A 27573-nucleotide genomic window follows, 5' to 3' on the forward strand; every position below is an offset into this window, starting at 1 on the left:
ACTTTTGGTGTGGCACAATGAACAAACGAGGGGAAAGGTGTTATGAGAGTGAGACAAATGTGAGACAAATGATGATTTCAGTTGTGCCAGTGTAAATCCAAAGTAGCTTCACTGAGCTCAGTGGTTTGAGCATTGGCCTGCTAAACCCAAGGTTGTGAGTTCAATCCTTGAGGGGGCCATTTGGGATCTGGGGCAAAAATTGGGGATTGGTCCTGCTTTGAGCAGGGGGTCGGACTAGATGACCTCCTGAGGTCCCTTCCAACCCTGATATTCTATGATCAGTTCAAGGTTCAGTGACAATAAATTTTACAAAATCTCTGGCTGAGAAATAAAATTCAGAACATGGAGGAAAACTAGAAACATTCTACCTGCATTAAGAAAGAAATATAGCGCAGCTCACTATTCTTAAAATCACATTCTGAGTGAAGGCCTGAGCCTGCAGGAAATATTTGATGCGATTGGGTCCCAACACCCCTTTCTTTGAGGAGTTTCTCCGAAGAAGAGAAAACTGTTCTGCTGAATTTTTAAAATATGAAGGTGATTTTGCAAACAGTATTAAATATAGTTTATTCTCATTATTGGAGTATTGTAATATGTATACACGTTTGTATACAATTTAAATGTATTTGCATTTTATAGTAAATTCTTCAAAAGGTTGTACGTGTTGAATTGTCCTGATTCCATTTTTTCTGTCAAGAGCTGTGGAATTTTAAATAGCCTCATTTCCATTATTCAGCAGCTAGTTTTTGTGATCTCTGTTCATGCCTCTAGTACTAACAGAGTTAAAAACTCCTCTTTTTATTATTCTTCATTGTGTATCTCCAGAGTTGTCTTTACTTTACCCTGGCAGCTTGTGTAGTAGACATCCCTTGTAGGGTATTCAGTTTATATATGTCAGATCCTCAAGGGCCATGGCTTTTGCCAGATGAAGCACTTTTGATTTTGAGGCTGATGAAACACAGTGCTATTATTGATCTGTGCATGACACAGCCTGTCTCTCTGCTGGCAGAGTGTAGCAACATTTATCCAGGAATTTGTGAAATGTCACTTGGATCATGTTCGTAAGGTAAACTGTGTAAAAACCAGGATCTGAACTGATAATCCATGTGGAATTGGACGTGACTCTCTTATTCCTATGTCCTATCTTCTAGCTCAGCCAAGTGATATTTGTTAACACAATGTCTGTGTTTTATATTAGACATTGCAGGAAAGTATGATTATCACTTAGTACACCCTGTACAACAAAGTCATACTCTTTTTATTCTCTGTTTTCAGAGTCAGAATATTTTAAGTCAGTAAATGTGATCTGAACAACATAATTCAATAATTTCTGTTTTATTTGTAACAAATTGATGGTTTTCATATATCACAGACTAAAAGAATCTGCTTATATTCCTGATAGGACTTTTCTTCCTTACCTCAGTTCACCCACCAAGGGATGTGTGTGTTTTAAAATCTCTGCATTCACAGTGGTCACAAAACTTTGTGACTTTGATCTCCTGATAGTACTGCCCAAAAATGCCAATACTGTACATGTGTTTAAAATGTTTATTACCTCTGTTTCAATTTAAACTTAATTATTTAGTATTTTTTACCTATGCCGACATTTTTCTAACAAAAATGGTAAATCAAATTTAAGCTAAACAGTTTTCTCAATAAAACTTGTTGGATGTACTCTGAATTTTTAAAAAAACCATGAGCGGGTTTATGTAATATGGGATTTATTGATCTGTAAAGCTTTTCAAAGTAAATCTATTCCAAAAAATGTTAAGATAGAATTATCCTGAAAAATAACTAGTGCTGTTATGTGAGAAGCATAGTTACTAAACTAGTGAAATTGTTAACAAAGGCACAATAAACAGGAGCAGACAAATCGTTTTCACTTTGTAGCTGTATTGTTTTAGTGTTTCAACAAGTTTGGTCCTCAAGAAAAATCTGCCTTTGCTAGGTTTTCCTGTACTTTCCTTTTAAAAGATTAAATGTATAGAGCTTATTTCTAAATTTTTTGTAAGCAGAAAGCCAAGTAATACAAAGAAAAATGATACAAAATTCCCTAATAGAATTATCAAATGTATTTTTCAGGTATATTGATAAATCATATTTTAGTTCACTAAGATTATATCATTAGACTTTCAGTTCCACATTTACAAGTTTTAAAAAGATACTTTCATTAAATATTATTTCTGAGACACACCTGAAAACTTGCATGCTGATTTTGCAATGTATTCATTTCCCTGTCTCTTGTCATTTTTTAAAAATTTTGCTTTAATGTGACTTAAAAAGATGGTGCAAAACAGATATGTACACTAGGGAAACATGGTCTAGTTAAATTACTTTAAAGTGGGTGCATCACTGGTTGAATGTCTATATTCAAAAAGTAGTTATCAATAGTTGCTATCAAAGTGGGAGCAATTTTCTACTGGGTCTGCACTAGTCAACCTTTTCATTAATGACTTGGATGATGGAGTCAAGAGTGTGCTTATAAAATTTGCAGATGATGCCAAACTGGATGGGGTTGGAAGACAGGATTAGAATTCAAAATGATCTTGACAAATTGGAAGATTGATCTGAAATCCACAATATGAACTACAGAAAAGGATCTGGGGGGTATAAGGGATCACAAACTGAATATGAGCCAATTATGTGATGCAGTTGCAAAAAAGGCTAATACCATTCTGGGATGTTGTAGGGAGCCAGGGTGGCTTCCCTCCGAACCAGAGGGTAAAGAGCCACCCTCTCAGCCTGAGTGGGCGGGGCCAGACCAAGCTTACGCCAATCCCCGGAAGGGGAGGGGTGGGTCAGGAAGTACAAAGGGCGGGGCCCTTTGCCCAGTGAGGAGAGCACCAGGGAGGGAGACAGACACAGGCTGCTCCCTTGCGATCCTGCTGTCGACTCAGGGGAGGCCCTGGGCCAGGAGGAACCTGACCGGGAGGAAGGCCTGTGGTGACCAGGACTGCCAGCCGCTGAGTACCCGGAGGACCTGGAGGGGCCCGGCTGTAGCCCGGGCCAGCGTGAGTCCGACACAGAGGGGGAGCTGGAGCTGCCCGCAGCGGAATACCCGGACGAGCTGGAGGGACCGGAGAGACCCGCTTGAGAGACCGGGTAGGAAGTAGCCCAGGGGCAGAACTGCACCGTGGGTGGGTGTGTTTGGTCAGCAGGCGCGGATGGCCCCTCGCTGACCGAGCAGCGGGACCTTCGGCCACCGCAACTGTCAGGGCCCTGGGCTGGAACGCAGTGGAGTTGGGTGGGCCTGCGTTCCCCTAGCCTGGCCAACCTGCCTTGGGTAGCAGAACTGTGCGCTACCAACCTGTGCCGGCGCTCCCCCTGCCCGAGGGGCGCGCCGCAGGCTTGGGCCGGCGCTCCCCCCGCCCGAGGGGCGCGCCGCAGGCTCGGGCCGGCGCTCCCCCTGCCCACGGGGCGCGCCGCAGGCTCGTGCCGGCGCTCCCCCTGCCCACGGGGCGCGCCGCAGGCTCGGGCCGGCGCTCCCCCTGCCCGAGGGGCGCGCCGCAGGCTCCAGCCAGCACACCTTTCCCGCTAATTCCCCAGCGCCCGAAAGGTGTGACTAAGGCCTGCCAGTGGGACCATAGCTCTGCATCGCCCCTTAGGGGCTTGGAGGACAGACTGAAACCTGTCACAGATGTCTTATCAGGAATGTCTCATGGGAAGAAATGGTCCTGCTTTACTTAGCACTGGTGAGGTCTCAGCTGGAGGGCAGGGTCCAGTTCTGGGTGTCACATTTAAGAAAAATGTGGACAAATTGGAGTGAGTCCAGAGGAGAGCAGCAAAAGTGATAAAAGGATTAGAAAACCTGACCTATGAAAGAAATGGTACATGTTTAGTTTTGGAGAGTGAGGGGGACCTGATAAGTCTTCAAATATGGTTAGGGCTATTTTAAAAAGGATAGTGATAGTTTGTTCTGCATATCCACTGAAGATAGGATAGAAGTAATGATCTTAATCTGCAGCAAGGGAGATTTAGGTTAGCTGGCATAGACTTCCAAGGAAAAGGGTGTCCAATATGTTTAATAATATTCAAAAAAACATTGTGAAAAGAAAGTCGTGGGTGCACAGTCAAGCACTTATAAATTAGAAAATACTAGAGTAAAGGTTGCCTGTGCAACCTTAATTCAGCCCCCTTGTGCATATGCATTATGATGCAACCTGTAATTACATAATCACATACTATTTCTTCCTCAGGACCCCTGTTTATCCAAAGCACAGGATGTGGGATGCTTACTGAATGGGTAGCTATTCAATATTTCTTTTCATACTCATCACTCAATGTGGAGCCTTGTGACATATCTTACTGCACACCATCCAAGCCCTAAACTGAATACAAAATTATTAACTTCCACATGCGCATTTCTAGGGTGCGCTCGCACACCTAGGTATCTTCATAAATATTAACTAAATTATCTTCATAACATCTGTGAGAATAGGTGATGATATTTGCTTTTTACAGAGGAGGAACTGAGACATTGAGAAATTAAGGCCAAAATTGTCAAATCTACTAATGTTGGGGGTCAAATTTCAGACACTTCTGCCTTGATTTTCTAGAATACGTAGCATTTTATAATGCATTCTATGTTCAAATCACAGCTCCAATTGACTTCTGTTGCAGTTGTGAGCATTCAGCACTTCTGCAAATCTGTCCTAGGTGTCTCACAGTGGGCACCCTGAAAATGAGGCAGGCACAATGTAGTGGCCAGCTTTGAACATTTTAATGTAAGTATTTTGCTTTGCATCACAAAGTAACTCTGTAGCAGAGTCCGGGAAAGAATCCAGTTCTCCAAGGTGGTTTTCAGCTTCCTTAACCATGAGACTATCATTTCTTTTCGTGTAGCCCGCTGCCTCATTCACTACACACCTTCCAACTTCTACCACAATGAGGCAGGGGTCCTACATACAATAGCCTCATTAACTACACAATGCAAATTCACTCCCAGAGCATCCTGTGCACTGTATGAGACAGGGCTCTTGTACGGGAAGAGAGTATGTGATTGTGTAGTTAAAGACTGCATCATAACATATATGTACAAGGAAGCCACTTTAAGGTTACATGGGCAACCATAAGTCTGGCATTTTTTAACTTTTGAGCACTTGACTTTGAAAACTTAATATTCTTTTAACACTTTTTGGATGTATTTTTTTTTCTTTTTGAGGGGGTGGGGAGAAAACAGAAATTCCATCACATGAAACTGTATTGGTCCTCAGCTTGAGTCACCAGTAGGGTCTGAATTTTTAGATACCTAACACAGATGTGTACTACTTGAGCTAATGGAGTAACTGGTGACTGTCGTAGGCTGTTCTCCTCTGTGTGGATCAGGCACTGTAAGAGGATGAAACACACACTTTTGCAGTGAGTTTCATAGCTATTTGCTGACAGCAAAGTAGAGACTCAGAATTCCTGGGTTCAATTCCATCTTCTGGAGGGTATAGTGTTCTAGTGGTTACAGACCTTTCTGCCCACCCCCCAAAAGTCTGTATCTGCCCCAAATTCCCTGCTTTCTGCCTCCCTTCCAGGAGAGACATTTTATGTACTCTCTCCTGGTGCACAGTGCCACAGCAGCATGGAGCAGCAGTTACAGGGAGAGTCATGCTCTGACCCTTCAGCCCTGAGATGCAGCATGCTGAGTTGCTCTGTGGGATGGTGCAATTTGGTGACACATAGGCGCTATGAGGTGCTGAAGCATGCTCAGTGCACTGTGACATCCCTAGGATTCAGAAAAAAATCTGTGTTGAAGGTTATCAAAACAAAGGAAACCTACTGCTTCCCAGATCTTGCCCAGTTGGGGGAGAGTGACAGACAAGTTTCAATTTCTGCAGCAAGAAGTTGGAAGCAGGGCTGTATGACCATAGTGAGAAAGAAAAGGAGACCCACAGAGTGTGTGTGCCTCAATCTAGCCACCAGAAAGGACAAGAAACTGGCCAAGATCCCGCCATGTGGTGATAGTTTTGAAGAGCATGTCAAAAGAGCATCTTGGCAAACAAAGATTTGGTTATCTTCACACATAGGTAAACCAGACATTGGATCACCATTGCAACATGGATGCGAAAAGGTGCATCATGAATTACATCCTGTATTCTTCTTCCTATATTCTTCGTACCAGCAGGGGTTGCTGCGCAATCAACTGTGTCAGAACAATCTTCTCAGCACAGAACTGTGTACATGCCAAGGCAATGAAGAGTGTGGTAACACACGCACTCTTGACAGAGATCATAGTGATGAATAAGATGATGATGTTGACTAGAAATGTCAGCAGCGTTATTACATTTCAGTGATACCTATATAGATTTATTAGATTTTTTTTTTTTACCCTTTAGATTGTTGCTATGATGCTTTTAGGTCACAAAGAAATCCAATTTTATGTCTTGAAATAATACAGTCATTAAATTAACAGAAACAAATGCAAAAATTTCAAAGCAGTCATTTTAACATGTTGATGGCATAACCGTTTATCCCTGTTTCTGTGGTAACAACACCACTTGACTGCTTCACGTCATACCTCGTCTTAAAGTAGACATAATGTTTCAAATGGTGTGTGTGCACGTGTGTGTAAAGGGTACAATAAGATGGCCAAATAAGTGGCGTCTGCTGCTCGCCAACTGTAGAAGGTACGGTTCCTGTCTGTGAATACACACACCCAGAGTAGGGAGTTTGTTTGAAAATAATAAAACACAGTAGTACCATTTCTGTTGGTTAAACTATCTGTTTTTGAATATAAATATTTAGTTTTAGAAATATTTGTTGAATTTTTATAGGCAGAGAAAACGTGCACTTAAATATTAAATTGTACTATTAACATCTGTGTTGCTTTTCCATATATACAGAAAGTTGATGAATATTATAACTATTTGAGGAAGAAGAGGAGATTGGTTAAATTGTTACATATTCAGGAGAGGAGGATGTAGCACATGTGCTCCAGTGCAGGGGAGTAAGTGGGGAGGTGGTGCAGAAAAGTACTGCCACTACAGGGGTGAGGGCAGACTGTCACCTCTTGCAACCAGCCAGGTGAGAAAAATTGAAGATTCTGCAACTCTGTCGCCTGAAACCTCAGCTTTTTTCAGAATTTACATTTTCATTTAAAAAAATGTTTCAAGCCATGAAGATTGCAAAGATGACTATGGAATGTGAATCAAAATGTCAAATATGCGCCTCCCTGAGTCTACAGATAGCTCTAGTGCCTGTGCTGCTGCTCATATCTTTTCCAGTTGGCATGAAATTAACAAGACCGTCATATACACTGCTGCTGCTGCTGCTCAGAAAACCCCAAGGCCAACTGAAAAGTGTATTAAAATCTTTTCTTTTTTTTTTTTTAATTTTCTTGTTGCTGCTGCTTGGAAAAGCTCTTAGTACTAGCAGTGGCTTGCACTAAAGCTATTCATATGGGAGAAGGTCCAAAAAAGAGGCCCCTACGAATTTTAAACAAGTTTCTCAATTCTGTTCAGTGGGACTCCCTGAATCGTTGTTTTTCATCAGCCTCAAAGTAGAGAGCACCTGAGAGCACCTGCACCGCTTTGATACTTCAGTTTCAGATATCTACAAACAAGAGATTGACATTTAAGAGGGAGCCCCAAAACAGGGTTCAGGGACAGTACTCTGAACTGTACTCTTTTCCAACAGTTACATGTTGGCTCAAGGGACTGGGCATTACACTGGACTCACTGGCAGAGCCCCTAGTCCCATTCTTTTCTTTCGAATCTACTGTTGGCCGTTAGGTTTCATTCTCTAGGTAGCAGGTGTCCGATACATTTTCAAAGTGTTCTACCTACACTGCTCTACTATTGCTAGACCATTTATGTCTGCCTGTATATTTATATGCTCAAAATAACATCTGCTGGTGTAGTATATCCCTCCTCCCCTGAGTTGACTTTCATAGACTGGGAGTGATGGAGCCAGCTGAACTGGCGTCATAGGACAATGTGTATTATGGAAAGCAAAGAGATCTGAGAGGCCACTATTGGGATCCACTGCCTTAATTTGCACATCCTTAATTAAATCTTTGCTCTTGGATCTGGGGCCAGCAAAAGCAAGGGCCAGCATGACCAAGTACATGGTACAACATGTACCATTCGTGAACCTAGTGAATGTTTGTTTGCAGATGAGGAGCAAAGAGTTATAGTACGTAGTTGGTATATGAGAAGAGGGGACATGTGGGATGTGAACCCAGAAGGGATTGGGGCATTGAGTGTAGAGACATTGCAAGGCAGGGGGAGAAGGGGACAAGTCAAGGTGAACAGAAAAGAAAGCAAGGATGTGGTTAATGTGAAGATGATATGGTAGCATTCAAGACTGGCAATCAAAGCAGTACCCACTCAGATTGAGTCTGGAGGACATTCTAGCAAAAATGGTTCACTCTCCTTGAACTAGATAGAGTATGAGTTACTTGTAAAACTGAATTTTTAGTATATCCATCTACTTTGGTTCCTCCTTGCTGGTATATCCTTTAAAAATATACACACTTGAACTTCCGTTCAGAAAGATACAACGCTATATGCTTTGGAAATAAAAGTACATGAGATTATTTTAGTGACATCAAAGAAAATTTAAAGAACGCTTTTTTTAAATAATCTGTTCATTTTACTTTCTATGTATTTTATGTGAGCTATACTGGAAATAGATGGAAGCATTATTAATTTTTGCCCCCCTATAAAAAGAAAAGGAGGACTTGTGGCACCTTAGAGACTAACCAATTTATTTGAGCATAAGCTTTCGGGAGCTACAGCTCACTTCATCGGATGCACTTGCACTTGTAGCTCACAAAAGCTTATGCTCAGATAAATTGGTTAGTCTCTAAGGTGCCACAAGTACTCCTTTTCTTTTTTGCGGATACAGTCTAACACGGCTGCTACTCTGAAACCTGCCCCCCTATGAGTTTTAGTGCAGTAAATTTGTTTGTGTTATCTGAAACATATGAATACTTAGTATTGCTGCTGTTAAATTTGTAATGAGTTGTAGGGATTGAGAAATTCCCTGACTGGCTCTCGTGCAAGTAGTTCATTTGCAGTGCTTAGATGTGCCAAGATTAAGCAGGAGGATATGGCAAACATTGTCACTGACCCACGCTGAAGCATTCTAATTTCCAACTTTGGGAGCTTGCCCTTCTCTCCAGCATTTGGTGTAAATAAGAGAAATAATGCCTAATTCCACTGTTTTCCATCTAGCAAACATCATATATTTGAACTCTGCTTGCAATCTATGAGGAAGCACCTGCATTCAGTACCTTACATACACTACACATTGATGTGGATGTTTAAGGCCAAATTTTCAACGTTAAGTGTGAAATGTAGCTTCTGTGCACAAATACCCAGCATGCACGTAAATATCAGGCATTTGCATGCATGTCTGCACTTAAGCATGTAACTGGTCATGTACAAACACCTGATTTGTGTTCAGTTCATGTTCTCAAATGTCAGCTGCAATAGCATGCACCTAATGTTTGAAAATGTGGCTTTTAGAATCATTAAGCATTTATTGATGCATTGTTGCTTTAAATTATATTGTGTCTGTGTAATTCAAATTGCTTAAAATTCTTATGAGTATATAAAAGACTGTAAAATTTACTTTTAATTCAGATTTTTTTTTTTATTTCTTTTTAACATTTTAACAGTTTTTACTGGTCATGGAACCTCTACCTGAAGAAGTTTAATGGTTCTAGGCAAAACCCTATACAACTATACATCAGTGTTTGCCTGTTGTTATCACTGTACAGTAGCTGAGCCCCTAATCCTACAAACACTTAAGAATATATATAACTTTATTCATGCAGTAGTCCTGTTGATCTCAGTAGTACTCCTTATGTAATTAAAGTTATACACATGGCTAATGCCCTGATCCTGCATTGGAATCCACATGGATGGACTGCTGCACCTGCATGAAACCCAATACAAGATGATGGCTTTAAGTGTTTAGGATAGGACTGAAACCTAATATACAGTATTTTCTTATGGTCAAAATGCAGAGTGAAAGTTTGGTGGGTTGCGGACACAAGATAAATGATAAGAAAAGGTTTCTATGAATCTCTGCAAGCTAAAACCACCCAATTTGGCACAGTTGTGGTCTGTAGATAATTATTACAATTATAAAACTAATCGTATTTTCCAATTATATTTTCATAACCTTTGAAAATAGTGTCTGCTACTTGAATTATTTCCATATTCACTTCTCTCATATTTCCCATATTTTATAAAACAGTGATGGTCAGTTAGTGTTTGACCATACAATCCTTACTCAAGCTAACCTCCCATTTATTCCAATAGGTGATTTATCTGAGTAAGGTCAGGGGGATTGGGGCCAATATATGTAAAGCTCTTATCACTTTTTATACTTGCTGTCTATGTATTCTTTGAAGTTTTGTTTTAGTCTTGGTCTGTGTGTTGACATAGCACTTTACAAAGAGTAAATGAAGTGAATTTTAAAATTCAAAAATTCTACAGCCCTTTCCAATTCCGTAAAGAATTATTCATATGGGAGAAGGTCCAAAAAAGTCAAATATCGGAGGTTTTAAAATTGTGTATTGTTCTAAGTGTTTGCCTTTCTATTGAAATATTTGGTGCAATAACAAATCCATATAACAACAAATTGAGGTAAAACCCATTCATTTTCAAAGTAGGCAGAACAAAAATCTGTTTGTATTCAGCTCATTATTTAAAGGCATTATCAAGGATGCAAAGTTTTTGAAAACAATGTTGATTCATCATCATTGCAGCATTATTTGCCAACTCTCATTGAAGTTGTATTTTATATAGATAAAAGATGATCTTTAATCACCAATATGTAAACTGCATTTATAAGATATTTGAAAAGAAACTATACTACCACCCAACTATCAATAGGACAAATATTTTTTTCATTAATAAAATACACTGGGAAAGAGCCATATCTGTTATCCATAAGCTGATATCTGTATTTCTCTACTGGGATCTAATTTAAGCTCTTCATGAAAGATTGGCATTTTCAGTGCCTCCAACATCCTTAAAAGCTGCTTTGTTAATTGCAAACCATATTTAGTATGACCTCATAATAATGTAGCACACCTCAAGTGTCATGCCTGTCTTTACTATGCACATTGGAGCTGTGTTCAGCTATACCAGACAACTGCACTTCAAGGAAAGATTTTTTTCTTGATAGACAATTAGCAGTAATTAGGAAGATTCACCTCAGTAAGATGTCAACATCAGATTGTTTAAAAAAGTTGAATGTCAGTGGCTTAAAAAGAGTTTTTTTCTGACACATAGGTATGGCATATGAAACATGAAATGTTAATTTAACTTTTCTGCTTATTATTCATGCACAATATTATTTTGTCATTCAGATACTACACTGACAGAGTGCAAGGGGTGTTAAAATAGTGCTGCTAGAATAAAAAGAGGATTAATCTACCATTGGCCAATTAGCCAAAGAGTACTTAATGGTCTCTAAAGGCTACTGAAGTCTAACAACTTGCTAAAGCACTGGTAAAAAGTCCTCTAGATTACCTTCATTTACTTGACATTTTGTGAAACATAGTGTAGGCTGCTGATAACTGCATTTGCCTGAAAGAAGTTTATAAATGAGTGATCTAGTAGTTCTTACTAAACATTCAAAAAAGTCTATATTAAATATAGAACTAATAACATCTACATTTGAGAACTTTTTACCTTTTTACAGTTTTTGGTCCAGCTAAGAGATGCGACATCAAGTTATCAAAGACTATATTTCCAATTTCCTGTCTGTGTTCATGGAGTGAAAATACCAGTTTGTTGAGGACAAACGGTAGTTCCACAAGGAAAACTTCCTCTGGGGCTTAAAAGTTTAAGTGATTGTACTTTTCTTGTTTCTAAAAAATTATATGTGATCAGATGCCATGAACAGAACATGATTACTTTTCCAGTTGGATATTTGTATATATTGTTTTCATATTTATAGATGTCTGCATGTCATCTGTCTTCATTTTACCTTTATTTTTTATTTCCCATCAATAAAAAGATATTGATTCTATTCATGAGAAGAAAAATAGGTTTACAATTAGAGAGACTTACTCTAAAAACCTTGCCTGAAAAGTTAAACAGAAACTATTAGATTTTTGTAAATGGGAACATCACTGAAGTACTATAAAGATACTCGCTACCGTATATAAAGTCATAGACATTTTTCTGTTCTTTATATGCAGTTATTATTTGAAACTATACATTCACAAGAACTGTATGTGATCAAAGTACTGTTGTTCTTGCAAGTTTCCTCTAAAATAGAGTTAAAATTGCAGGAGAATAACAGCATGCTTTAAAAAGTACAGGAAAGACAAAGCAATGTTGTATTTTAAAAGATAACTGGATGTGGGAGCTATGCAGTATTAAAAAAATATACTGCAATATAAATCTACAAATCAATCCCCCTCTCCTCTCATCGTCACTATGAGATTTCTCAGAAAACCAGAAGTCAGTTTGCTCCTAGTCTCTGAAAAAGTCATCCCTCTGCACTCACTGATTTTTTTTTTCTTTTTTGGCTGCCAAAATTACAGGGTTTTCTAATAGCAAGAAATGCTACTTATGTCTAACACCATTTGCTCTTTATAAACTGTCGAAGCACTGTTATTTCTACAGATTTATTTTACAGTTGAATCATCCTAACAAAACAGGTAATAACATAGGGTGAAAACGCTTGTAAAATAATTTGATAGTGCAGATATAAATTCTACAAAGTATATATTGTAAATGTAAAATTGAGAGGTCATGTACATCACAGTATTAAGAGTACAACAACAAACACTAAATAGTTACCTACAGCAGAGGCCTATTGTTACAGTTTCATATTGATATTAAAGCAGCTCTGTTAGGCTCTGTTCTACAGGGTGCTGTACAGTCATAGAGGTTCCTTGTCCCAAAGAACTTACAATTTGCCATATGCAGCGTAATGATGGTGCAATCGTGCAGTTCTCTGTATAGGCACACAGTGGCCAAACATAGCAGAATTACCAAGCAGGGGGCCAAGTAGTGGAGAGCGTGCACAGAGAGACATCTTGGGTGAAATCCTGGCCCCATTGAAATCAAATGGGAATTTTGCCATTTACTTCAATAGAGCCAGAATTTCATCACTTACCCTTCTGTGCACCATGGAACAGAGCTCTGTGGATATACCAGGAGCAGGGGGGTTAGGATAAGTGTGTGCACAGTGATTCTGTAAACATCTTTTAGGGGTGCAGCAGACTGGTCACTACGACCAGGCTTAGCAGCTGCAGCCTGAATTTAAAAATTATAGATTCATAGATATTAAGGTCAGAAGGGACCATTATGATCATCTAGTCTGACCTCCTGCACAATGCAGGCCACAGAATCTCACCTACCCACTCCTGCAATAAACCTCTCACCTATGTCTGAGCTATTGAAGTCCTCAAATCATGGTTTAAAAACTCCAAGGAGCAGAGAATCCTCCAGCAAGTGACCCATTCCCCATGCTACAGAGGAAGGCGAAAAACCTCCAGGGCCCCTTCCAATCCGCCCTAGAGGAAAATTCCTTCCCGACCCCAAATATGGCGATCAGCTGAACCCTGAGCATATGGGCAAGATTCACCAGCCAGATACTCAGGAAAGAATTATCTGTAGTAACTCAGATCCCATCCCATCTAACATCCCATCACAGGCCATTGGGCCTATTTACCATGAATATTTAAAGATCAATTAATTGCCAAAATCATGTTATCCCATCATACCATCTCCTCCATAAACTTATCGAGTTTAATCTTAAAGCCAGATAGGTCTTTTGCCCCCACTGCTTCCCTTGGAAGGCTATTCCAAAACTTCACTCCTCTGATGGTTAGAAACCTTTGTCTAATTTCAAGTCTAAACTTCCCAATGACCAGTTTATATCCATTTGTTCTTGTGTCCACATTGCTACTGAGCTTAAATAATTCCTCTCCCTCTCCGGTATTTATCCCTCTGATATATTTATAGAGAGCAATCATATCTCCCCTCAACCTTCTTTTGGTTAGGCTAAACAAGCCAAGCTCCTTGAGGCTCCTTTCATAAGACAGGTTTTCCATTCCTCGGATCATCCTAGTAACCCTTCTCTGTACCTGTTCCAGTTTGAATTCATCCTTCTTAAACATGGGAGACCAGAACTGCACACAGTATTCCAGGTGAGGTCTCACCAGTGCCTTGTATAACGGTACTAAAACCTCCTTATCTCTACTGGAAATACCTCGCCTAATGCATCCCAAGACCGCATTGGCTTTTTTTCACGGCCATATCACACTTGGTCTAGTTGGGATTGAAAATTTCACTGCTAAGCCCCATGACCTCTTCCCATGGAGCAAATCTCCTTAGAGTCTGTCACTCAGGATTTGGCTGCATGGTAGGAGGGCCAAAAAGGAAGTGTTTAAAAAAACAACAACTCAACAAACTGAAACTTACTGTTGGAGGGGGAAAAAAATCAGTGATGAACTTAAGGTAACTAACTAACAAAAGAGCTCTTCTTCAGGTCTGTATGGCCCGGAAGCTTGTCTCTCTCACAACAGAAGTTGGTCCAATGAAAGATATTACCTCACCCACCATGTCTCTCTCATTTCCTGGAACCAACATAGCTACAATTGCACTACATTTGCCTGTATGTCGATCCAGGATGTAGTGCAGACATACATCTCAGCAGTCACTGATTGCAAGGGACATCCATATCTGTCCGCAATGGGAAATGCAGGTTTTCTGCTTTATCTGCTCCCTGGACACTCCCCTCTTCCTCTTCCCCTCCACACATACCTGGTTTCTCTCTTACATTTAATGTTTGTATGTGTATGTATTTTAAAGATGGAAAAGTATCTATTTCCTAGTTTAAGTAAATTCCAAAAACTAGGGCTCAGGAATTCCAGAGTTGTTGCCTTGCAGCCAGTTTTGGGAAGATCCGTCTCCCTATTGCTCCATTAATCTATTTGATGCCACATTCATTACTGTGACCATGACACTCTGGTTCTGATGGTTTTGCCTACACTATCAGTCCTGGTGGGGGAAGAGTGAGGAATCTCATTGAGTACCAAGCTAAAACCTCATGATGTAAGATAGCACAAACATAGATCTATCTGTTCTTCACAAACTTAGTCATTTTCCACTTTTATCTTTATGAATAATTTACAACAGAAACATCAAATCATGAAAATCTGGGTACAGAAGCATTGCATATGCTGGATAAATTAACATCTGCAGCTTCCTGAAGTGCTGCTGTTTTTTGTTGTTAGGTTGGGTTTTTTTGTTGTTGGTTTTTTTTTTAAGTATCCTTCACTTTGAATCCTCTGCCCACATGACGTTCTCATTTTAAGTCCTGTGGGTTTTTAGAGGTGGGAATAACATAACAGATTAAAGAGTTCCAGTCAAAAGTTACCTTAGTTGGTCTATTATTAAAGTAATGAAATTACAGCAAACTCAGAAAGAAATGGAAAGATGAAGCCTTTTACCAACAGTGGTCCTGATCTCAGATATATATGCACAATTCCCACTGGCTTTAATAAATGTATGTGAGTACAGAAATGGTATCAGTATTTGGGTTCAAAAATTAGACTGTATTCTGTTGTATATCTATAAATATTTTTTAATCTCATTGAAAATGTGCAAACTTCCCCATGCTGTGTGTAGTGAACATAAATATGTTCATGAAAATGTGTTTGTTTCCTTTTTTTCCTGGATATATTTTTCATCACAGATCTTCAGGTGATTTAAATATGTGTATGTATATATAGTGTTTATATTTTAAGGAGCATTTATTTTGCGCATAACTCTGAACAACGTAGAATTCTGCTTTTAATGTCAATATTAGCATCCTTTGAAATATGAACAATATTTTGTACCTATGTTTACCAATTATTTTACATATCAACATGTAATCAACTATACATTTGCCATTTAAAAGCTGTAGTATCTTTTCCAATTTCTAACTGGGATTCTTCACACAGAAGATTTTTTCCCCCCTCTGAGAGATTTCATTTTCATTTTATCTAATTGTTCCTTATGTTAAACTACCATATTGTAAGCTTCTTTGGAATAATAAAAGGGTACTGTAGTTATCCTCTTAAGGAGCAGAGAGTTGTTATGCCATTAAAGGTTGGTGGCTTTCTGCTGACTACAGACTGGTGAAAGATAAGCACTGGCATAAAGATTATTCCAGGTGCCCTTTTCACAGAATAATATTCATTGTGTATTCTTTAGTATAGGAGAATTAAAGAAAATATTTTTATTTCTAAAATTACATATTTAATTAGTACTGTGATATTATACTACACTGATTAAATGGGCCTTGTCAGTTGTCAATCAAGCACGATAAGACTGAGATAGTTTGCTTGCTATTTATTTGAACTAAATTCCTAACAAGCCTCGTCTGCTAATTGGACTTAACATTTATGTTGCTAAATGAGAAGCATTTTGGCTGCAGTATAGGGTGGTAAGACCTACCCAGTGGAATAAACAACTAACATCTGTTATGCTGTCCTGCTCCAGCTTGGCTTTTACCAGTTAAGTACATCAGCCCTAGAGTCAAGGTTATGGAATACGTGGCTCTCTGGCTATGGTGCATATATGTGAAAAGGAAGAAATAGCACGAGTAAAGACCAGCCAACCAGAAGATATTTAGTGCAGCTGGTCCATTTTGCTTTAACCTCTACAAGCCCTACAAATATCAAAACAAAAGCCAAGAAAAGGATGTATGTTTTACAGCCGTTGTCAACAGAACATTCAAGTAAGCTTACAATAGTCACCATTAAAACAAAATTGACATTTAGCCATCCTTACCACACTGTGATATCTGAGCTACCATGGTATTTCCTGATACTTAGTACAGGAAATAGTTGTAGAATCAGACAGCCCTGTGGGTAAACAATTTTTTAGCAGTAACCACTGTTACTATACAGCTTCCTATAACTTTTGTTTCCTGTCATGAGACAAATATCAATATGCAATCAAATTGTTTCACATCTGACTTTTTGTATTAAGTTACTTCTTTTTACTGCCAGATTTGATTTTTCTACTGTCTGGACCAGTGAATTCAGCCAACTAATACGTAATGCAGAGTAAAGATAATGTATGAGTCTGTTGTTTATTTTTCTAATGTACATCCTGTTGTGATCAAGCAGAAACAAATAATATTTGACTGTAACTGTGACTATTTATTGCTTTTATTTGGAAAACAGACATTGACCTCTGATCTGGCTGAGTTGCAACGAGAGAGAGAAGATTTACAAGGAAAATTAGAGCATCTGGCCCAAGCTACCAGGTTGAAAGAAGGTCCGTCTCCTGTGACTTCTAACCAAATTGAAGTCACAGCACCTACTCCTTCAAAGAATACAGATTTGGAGGTGAAGCAGCTGTATTGCAAACTGAAGGTGAGAGAACAGATTAGTCAGCTAACAAGATAACTTTTACTATAGTATTATTTCATTTGCTCAGTCTCAAAGATGTAAAAAGGTACAATTTGCCATAGGCTAGCCCATAACTAGGAATTTAAGTGTCAGATAATCTTTGTTACTAGATGGTAGACATATAGTCAAAACCAAATGAGTGAATCTTGCAGTGAAAGGATCTTTTACAGACAAAGCAGGCCAAGATGAAAGCTTGTTGAAAGTGCAGTGTAACTATGTTGTTAGATGGGACTCATGTGATTTCAGGCTTTGTGTGAAAAAGAGCTGAGCATTAGTGACTAGGTAAGATTGAAGTTTGCTGGTTGTGTAACTCATGTAACACCTTCTATCTTCTTATCTATAAATCACTATTACTGTTGTCTTCAAAGGGAACTAGTGCCTTATTTTTGTTGCATTTCTGGTGGCAGTTAACAACAACAATGCTAATGACTAAATAACCCAACAGTTGCACAGTAATTTAAAAAAAGATCCTTGCATATATGACTAGCAAATAATGAAGAAGGGCAGAATGTTTATTTTTAAGAATTCATTTCAACTTAATAATTTAGTTGATGGCCAGATATCCTGGTGATGGGCATGCTAGGATTGGATGGACAGGTAAGGGACAAAAATAGGCAAGGAATAGGTAACAAGAAAAAAATATAACTAGTTAATTCTCTGATTTTTGAATCACAGGTTATCCTGTTGTGTTCTATATAGACTCTTATACCATGCTCATAAACATAGTATAGCATTTTCCCATGGAGCATGAACTGATGTCACATATTGTTCTACTTCTGTAGAAACTGTCCCTTTTCCCTGGGTAAGGTAACAGGGAAGGTTCCAGAACAATCAGGAACTTTCTGGAAACAATTAAGGCAGACAGGCTGATTAGAACATCTGCAGCCAATCAAGAAGCTGCTAGAATCAATTAAGGCAGGCTAATCAGGGCACCTGGGTTTAAAAAGGAGCTCACTTCAGTTTGTGGTGCGTGTGTGAGCAGCTGGGAGGAAGAGATGCAAGAAGCTGAGAGTGAGAAGTACAAGCATTATCAGACATCAGGAGGAAGGTCCTGTGGTGAGAATAAAGAAGATGTTGGGAGGAGGCCATGGGGAGTAGCCCAGGGAGTTGTAGCTGTCACTCAGCTGTTCCAGGAGCCACTGTCCACAGCTGCGTTCCACAGGGCCCTGGGCTGGAACCTGGCGTAGAGGGCGGGCCCGGGTTCCCTCCATCCCCCAAACTCCTTCGTTGATACCGGAGGAGTTGAACTGGACTCTGGGTTCCACCAGAGGGGAAGGTCTCTGGCCTGTTCCCTGATCCGCTAGGTGGATCAGCAGAGACTGCAGGGAATTGTTCTTCTTTTTCCCCATGCTGGCCAGTGATGAGGCTAACTGAGTGAACGGCAGATTTGAGCTACGAAAGTGGCCAAACTGAGGGCTGCCGTGAACCTCTGAGGCGAGCAAATCCACCAATAAGCACAGGACCCACCAAGGCAGAGGAGGAACTTTGTCACAATACATATCTTCCCCACCCATACTGATATGTTTATTTTAAAAATGGCAAGATAAAAGAAATGCAACTTTTGGTAATCTGAAAATTCTTTCTTTAGTAAAAGTAAGTTAGTCCTAGTTACCCAGGCAAGCACAAGCTGAGATTCCGGCAAAGGTACAACTGTCAGATTGGGAAAGGAGTTCTTCAATTTAGGGGTTGATTAAAGCAGGATCTTTAGTTTTGGGCTGAGGATCATGGATCCATAAAATCTGGAGGCAAGGAACGGTGAGGGTAAACCCATTGCTGGAGAGGAGACGGAAGCAGGGGGTAGCATTGGCAAGACATATAGCCAGGACTGCTACAAGCTTGAGAGCAAGCTGGAGGGGTAGGGGACCCTGGTTTGTGGGTAGCTCTTGTGTTCCAGAGTATTGGCTCTGAGCCCAATTTAGTCTTAATCCACCACTACCTCACTACTTAGTGTTAACCTCTCCAGCTAATTTGGGAGCAGATTTGACTTGATCCTTATGGTTGATTGTCATCTTCAACCAGAAGCCTACTGGTCATGACCTCTGTGGGTGCAGGGGCTTTAAAGAAATGAAAAACAGAGATCTTGTAGTCTTCATCTGTGGGATGCTGGGCATTTGTTTTTCTCCCAGCCCAACATCTCATAAAAGAAAGAAACATGCATGTTGATAAACCTAGTATTCCAAAATATTCCATTTGCCGTGTAGAAACTATAAAATATTTGGACCAAAGTCATTATTTCTTGGTCCTTCAGACAGGGAATATCGCACTATTGAATAAAAATATTTGACACCAGCTGTATGGAAGCCTAGTATCAAAGATATTAAATCAGTTTTCAATGTATCTTTAAAAGTGCTCTAATTTTTTTTAAAGTAAAATTAAATATGTGAAAGACTCAGACCCCGAAGCATTAAGGGTCTACATTTAGAGTGTAAGAACTTCAGTGTATGAAACTATATATGTGTTAGCTATTATCATTACTATTATTTATTATATCTGTTGGCCAAATCCTTATTCAGTATTTATTGAGTATTTAGTTCAAGCAAAACTCCTACTGCTTTTAATGGAAGTTTTCCTTGAGTAAGAACTCAGTAAAAACGGAGTGAGGATTTATCCCTGTGTTTGTAAAGTTCAATTGTATGATATAAATGTTTTATATTATACATATAAATGTACAGATTACAAATAAATATGTAAATACGGGTTTTTTATTATTAGATTCTGAGTTCAGAATTTCTCCTATAAGCATTCACCCTAAAAATAATGCTGGCATATGCGTCCCTTACAGATTTCATAGGCAGTGACGTTATCAACTCTTATAGGGAAAGCACAGAACTTTGGACTTGATAAATTGATAAATAAAGGAGGGACTGCTTTTTTACTCCTTAGTTTTAATATATATTAAACAATGTAAAACTTTATAGCCTACAAGTCCACTCAGTCCCACTTCTTGTTCAGCCAATCACTAAGACAAACAAGTTTGTTTACATTTGCAGGAGATAATACTGCCCACTTCTTGTTTACAATGTCACCTGAAAGTGAGAACAGGCGTTTGCATGGCACTGTTGTAGCTGGCATCACAAGATATTTACATGCCAGATGCAATAAAGATTCATTTGTCCCGTCATGCTTCAACCACCATTCCAGAGGACATGCGTCCATGCTGATGACGAGTTCTGCTCGATAACGATCCAAAGCAGTGTGGCCCGACGCATGTTCATTTTCATCATCTGAGTCAGATGCCACCAGCAGAAGGTTGATCTTTTTTTCTTTTTTTTTTGGTGGTTCGGGTTCTGTAGTTTCTGCATCGGACTGTTGCTCTTTTAAGACTTCCGAAAGCATGTTCCACATCTCGTCCATCTCAGATTTTGGAAGGCACTTCAGATTCTTAAACCTTGGGTCGAGTGCTGTAGTTATCTTTAGAAATCTCACATTGGTACCATCTTTGTGTTTTGTCAGATCTGCATTGAAAGTATTCTTAAAATGAACAACATGTGCTGGGACTACTATAACATGAAATATATATCAGAATGTGGATAAAACAGAGCCGGAGACAAACAATTCTCCTCCAAGGAGTTCAGTCTAAAATTATTTAATGCATTATTTTTTTAACGAGTGTCATCAGCATGGAACCATGACCTCTGGAATGGTAGCCAAAGCATGAAGGGGCATACGAATGTTTAACATATCTGGCACGTAAATACCTTGCAATGCTGGCTACACAAGTGCCATGAGAACACCTGTTCTCGCTTCCAGGTGACACTGTAAATAAGAAGTGGGCAGCATTATCTCCCTTAAATGTAAACAAACTTGTTTCTCTTAGCAATTTGCTGAACAAGAAGTAGGACTGAGTGGACTTGTAGGCTCTAAAGTTTTACATGGTTTTGTTTGAGTGCAAGTATGTAACAAAACAAAAATCTACATTTGTAAATTGCACTTTCACGATAGAGATTGCACTACAGTATTTGTATGAGGTGAATTGAAAAATACTATTTCTTTTGTTTGTCATTTTTACAATGCAAATATTTGTAATAAGAATAATAATATAAAGTGAGTATTGTACACTTTGTATTCTGTGTTGCAGTTGCGATCAATATATTTGAAAATGTAGAAAACATCCAAACATATTTAATACATTTCAGTTGGTATTCTGTTTAACAGTGCAATTAAAATGGCAATTAATTGCAATTAATTTTTTTATCACGATTAATTTTTTTGAGTTAATCACGTGAGTTATCTGCGATTAATTGACTACCCTAATAATTATGACTACACACACATCCTGTTAAGGATTTGGGATCTTAAACAGTTCCTTCATTTGCCAGTATTGATTTATCATGGCTTATTTAACACTCAAAAGAATTTTATTTTGATCTATTGATGCCTAATGGAAAACACTGAATAAACATTATACCTAGAGTCAATTCTGTTTCCATGTCAGACCATTCCTCTCTTGCTTTTCTCTGGTTTTGTATTGCTAGAAACATTTTCAAGGAAACAAAATCTTTTTTTTGGTAAAGGTTGGATGCTCCTGTTGCTTACGTTTCATTGGCCAAGCGAAGCGAGGCCTTATGCTCAACTTGATGGGATTTCTCTCTCTGTAATGTGATAACTTCTGAAAATCACATCAATTCAATCCCAAAATTTCACGGCCTGTCTAGGTGTCAATGGGCTGAACCCAATTGATTTTGGTGAAAATTGTAAAACCAGAAAAGCCAGATTTCTATGAGTCTAATTGTTATTATTATATAGGCTCTGGATACAGGGGTGAGGAAGTGACCTCACAGAGCCCTATGGCAGGGGAGCAGAGTCACTTTGGATATAGGGGTGAGGTAGTAACCTCAGGGTTTAGGGTAAGGGTTAGATGAGAGGGTAGGGGCCAGAGATTCAGCTGGAGGTTAAGATTAGGGTTCCAGAGAGTTCCTTTTGCCTGCTGTACCAAATGTGAATTCTTCGGTTCTGATTTTAGTGGGAGTCAGGCTGCTGGAAGCCTCTCACCACCCTATACTCTGCCATACACCCCCCTCCCTAGCTGAGTGTTGCATTAGTTTGAGCTCCTTCCATCTCTTTCTGGATATGTAGCCCATCTTACTTTCCAGTTCATGTGGTCCTCCAACTTTCATCCCCTGCCTCTAGACTTCTTCCTTCCTGAAATCTATACATCTCCTGTGATATCCAATGTGACACCTCTCAGTCAGGGGCCACGACCAACTGCCAGAATTCTCCTCTGAAATCTGGCTTCATCCACCATTCCTCCTACTTGTCACAGTTTAACTAGGATATTTTCCCTGACCCCCACGACTCTCATCAGCTGCATTTCTTTCTCTGCTCCTACTGATGTGTGTCATTCCCTAGCTCATCACCCGGATGCTGGGGGCTCTCTTTCTCCTGGACGTGCGGCTGCCTCTCATAACACACTGGCAGAGTGAGTTGCCTCCCAAAACATGGAGGGTAAAAGATTGAATCAAAAACTTAAAATGTATCACAACACTGTGCTGAGCACATTGAATGCAAATAACTACCGTTGGATTTATGGAGTGGACTTATTGATCCAAGTCCTGAGATACTCAATTTCTACTCAATTCTTATTCTTCCAGTTTAAGTCCAGTGAGAGTCCCAATATCTCATGAAAATCAATGGGAGTTTGCCTAAATAAGGACAATTATTTGAACATCTGATGGTGTGGTGACTTTGGTCTTTTGGAACAGGCACAGTGGATGTATGTGATTAACTCCCCTTGGATAGCAATACATATATATATGTACATATACATATATATATATATATATATATATATATATGAAAAACATGCTCTTATAAGCATTTCCAGGTTGATGTCCTGTCGCTAATGATAAATCAAAATATAGATAGTCAGCCTTCTCTGTCCCTTTTAAGTGGGTTCCAGGGACAATTGCTTTCTGGTATTCCCTTGCAGCTTGTCTTCATTGGTATTGTGCTGCCCATGAGTCAGATGGGTGGGGTGAACGTAACAGAAAAAGTGCAAAGACATAGGGTCTCCATACACTTAGGCTATGTCTACACTAATGCCAGCTTGACACTCCGGGGATCGATTTAGTGGGTCTAATGAAGACCCACTAAATTGATGGCAGAATGCTCTCCAGTTGACCCCAGTACTCCACCCGGAACGAAAAGAGTAAGTTAAGTCGATGGGAGTTTGTCTCCCGTTGACCCAGCATGGTGTAGACACTGCAGTAAGTCGGCCTAAGCTACGTCGAATCCAGCTACTTTATTCATGTAGCTGGAGTTGTGTAACTTAGATCTACTTACCACAGTAGTGTAGATGTAACCACAGTCCGAGAATGTTCAGCAGATCCTTTAGGCCAGTGGTACTTGGGAATGAAATTTCCCCCTCTTTCTTACGCATACTGTTAACCCAAACCCTGTTTGAAAAAGCTTTGTTCATTCCTTCCCCTTTCAACACACCCTCTCCTGGTTTCTTTCCCCAGGAAGGGGTAATCCCCCTCTGGATGTGAGTGCTCTTACAGTTGTTTTAACAAGCTCTTCTTTGTGAGTCTTTGATTCTAAGAATGTGCAAGAGGCCCACTTCTCACACAAGTGTTCATGTTCACATGTGGTATGTAAACCCATATAACTGGGTATTATGCTTTGCTTCTAATTAAGGTCAAGCTCAACACACACATCAGGAAACTCAGTAACATTCTGCTGCCATTTATCGTTTTAAAAATTTTCTGGTGTAAACCTCACGTTTTCAGGATCAAGTGACATGCCAGACCCAGAAACTTTGGAATCCTAGGCATGCTTTAACCACGTTAACATTTTTCACTTTATATAATAGATCACTGTAGCTCATTTCCATTAAGATCAATCCCACAGACCTTACTCAGGTAAAACACCCATTTGAGCTTCACTACACCACAACATTTTTTACTTACATTCATCCTATCTTAGAGGTTATAAAACTATACATCATTCTCTACGTTTTACGGTATGTTTGTACTTACCACCACGCACATCTTTTTTTTTTAAATTAATTAAAAAAAAATCCAGTTTCAGGTTAAACTTACTGACACATTTTTCAACAGCTTTTGCTTTTATCACCAACCTGCTTTTAATTTTTACTTTCTCTTTAAAATGTTAAACCAAGATCAATATAACCTCCTAGGATAACATTTTTAATGGCAAAAGAAAGTTCCCAGGCAGGGAAGGATAAGCAGCAGCACTGAAATAAGTGACGAGCCAAGATTTCCTGTTCTAATTTAGCATTTTCTGTAGCACCAGAAAAGAGCCTGTACAATGTATTAAAAACAATACTTTACACGTAACTACACACACAAGAGCCTATACTCCTCTTGAGGTGCACGGTGCTATGTACAATACTCCCATTAATGTTAATGGGAGTTACAAGCCTGCACTGAGCAGGGAAATTCTCCTCAAGTATCTCTGTTTACTGCCTGTCTGATCTATTCACTCACAGTTTTAGACTTAATGGGTAAATTCCCAAAGCCCAGCACAATGGCTGAACCTTCAAAAATGTATTGTGCACACATTTCCCACCCATGCAATTTTTGGGTATGCCACTTGCTTGGGGCTTTGAAAATATAGCTTACTGTTACATACAGTAGTTATACTGCTCATTTCAGCTATGGAACTCTAAAATGTACATTTATTTGAACTTACAGTTAGATGGATACTTATTTAAATTCTCTTATTTCTCTTTCTGCAGACGGTGTTTAAAGCTGTGTCTACGCTGCCCCGCAATTTGGACTAAAGCGCTCACCAAAGTGCTGCACTGTAAATCCCCCATGTGGGTGAAAACTAAAATGTACCTAGTCTGCAATAACATAATCCTGTTTGAAGAAGACGACGTTAATGCAAAATAGGTACCTTTTAGTTCGCCTCTACAGTGTCCACACATGGGGAGGGGTGCAGGATTTTTTGTGTTCTGTAATTCACACTCCCAACAGTCCAGAGTACAGGGGAGTGTAGACAAGCACTAAATTAACCTGCACCTGATCATGGGCCAGATCATCCCCGGCAGATCTGCATGCAGAGGAGGCCTTGTGTGTGCAGATCTCCCTCTTACTGTACAGAACAGGGGGAATGCCACCTTGATGGCACTAACCCCCTTTCCCGCTGTCCCAAGTCAATGATCCATCTCTGGAATTACATATGGCTCGATGTTTGGGGCTGCTACATTCCCCAGCAGAGACTAGGGACTTGCATATGGAAATCTGACCAACTGGGAATGGTTGTCTCCATGTCTTTTATTTAGCAGCTGTAGTGGGTAGTGGAGCAACAGCCACTCTTGCAGCACGACTGCTTGTCTCATCATGGAAGGGTTTGTTTGTTTATTTGTTTGTTTGCAAATCCCCCAAATCAAAAGGATTGGGAGGAACCATAGTCTCAAAAATCTCATACCCCAAACCATCCCAGCAGAGGAGTACAGTTCAAAAAAACTCCACAAGACTAACCATGTAGAGTTTTACTTCCTTCCTACTTACCTCTCTTACTGACAGTCCCATGCAAGGGAAAATCTTGTCCTGTTAGCTACAAAGTACCTACCTGTACCCTGAAGAACATATATTAATAAAGAATGAATAGTCATGTGAAAAAATAGCAGTTTTGACTGTATTTTCAAAGGTAAAGAGTTCTGATAAATGTGAAAATAGGAGTGTTCTTTTGTATAGCATGATAGATATGAAATGTTGATTAATAATGTTAATCAAAAAAACTTTTATACAGTAAGTGCTTTCATTTTAAACAAATTCATTATTAGTTATACCTCAGATAATATTTAATCCATACTGTTTATGTTTTAATAAGTATTTTTTCAATTTAGAATGCAAATAATGAAATCACTAAACACTCAACTACCATTAAGTCTCTGAAAAATGAAGCCCAGGAAAAAGAAGAAAGGATGCGGGAACTACAGGAAAAGTATGTTCTCTTCCTCTATCTATTGTATTTGGTGCCACCCAGTGGCAGATATATAATTATTCCAAGATTAATCATTTCAGATCCAGACTTTCTGAGAGAGACCTCTTTCTCTCTCTCTCTTTTTGATAAATCTTGCAAACTGTTCAGGCTTTTCAGAAAATCAGAACAGTACATGCTAAGATTGCATTTTGTATAAACTGATGAGTGATTAGCTGGCTATAATTTCTGCACTGTAGTAAGAATATCTAAAGTCAGAATTCAGACCCTAGAGTGGACTTAGTTGTCCTTGATGTAAATCTAAATGAATGCCTCAGCAGTGCTAAAAGCAATCTTTCAAATACAGTAATTCTTTGCCTTGGGGCTAGGAGACATGTCAAGGTTTAGGTGCTTAAACTGGATTAAATATCCAGTCTTTTATTTGTAAAAAGTGCAAAAGGACAGTTGTGTTTGTTTATATTTGAATTGATTAAGATTTATTTTAACTTTGGAATTCATGTATATTGATTTTGACATATACTACAGAGATCCCCCCCACCTCCAGCTTCACAGTGTAAAAGCAGCTGAAGTACTGTTCTTCAGTTACATTTAGGATATAAATATGACCTATTTGCACATTTATGAACTTGTCTGATCAAAAGTTTTTTTTTAAAAAAACAATTCAACCATCCCCAATTTTTTATTTTAGAGAATCTATATAATTTTCCTTATTGATACAATTTGCTCACTTCAAATATAGAAGATTATTTAAAAATACTTTAATAGTGGTTATTTTCTAGTGGTAAATGCCTTTAAGAAAAAAAATAAAGAAGCCTTCTACTGTTGTGTGTAGATTTAGATTAAAAATGTTGGTACTGTCTATTATATTGTTTGTATATAACACATACGACATTTGCTTTGCCAAAAAGTAGTCCATGTAATCACCCAAATAACACTAATGTGTCAATACAAATGTGAAAATAGATCAAAGGAATATACTGTACTATGGTTTTCTTGCTGATTTCATATGGTATTGACATGATATCAGCAACGTTTTATGTATCAACATACTGCTACCATTCATTTAGTTTTATACGGAAAAAACAGTCCAGCTGTGTGAACATATTCAGAAAATATTCAATGTTTAGATTTAAAATATTAATTTGTACTCTATCTGGAGAAGCATTGCATGAGGCATATATTTCTGCATCATAAAATTTCAAAGATGTCACATGAAGTGTGAGTTTGATTTTTCAAGAGGCTTTTGTTAAAATACTGCTTAATTATTTGATAAGATTTTGCAGTTTTGTAAA

At 39.0% G+C, this 27573-nt stretch overlaps 1 protein-coding gene across 6 annotated transcripts in view; it reads left to right on the plus strand.

Annotated features, from left to right (window-relative positions):
• CNTLN (centlein) overlaps positions 1-27573 on the plus strand; it is a 294546-nt gene that overhangs the window by 231594 nt on the left and 35379 nt on the right. For all 6 annotated transcript variants that reach the window (XM_037902022.2, XM_037902023.2, XM_037902027.2 and 3 more), the window contains 2 exons: positions 17144-17335; positions 26187-26284. In XM_037902022.2, the coding sequence (XP_037757950.1) occupies positions 17144-17335; positions 26187-26284 (290 nt within the window). The remainder of the gene's footprint in view (positions 1-17143; positions 17336-26186; positions 26285-27573) is intronic.

This window comes from Chelonia mydas, chromosome 5 (assembly GCF_015237465.2).
Source record: "Chelonia mydas isolate rCheMyd1 chromosome 5, rCheMyd1.pri.v2, whole genome shotgun sequence".
Lineage (NCBI taxonomy): Eukaryota > Metazoa > Chordata > Testudines > Cheloniidae > Chelonia > Chelonia mydas.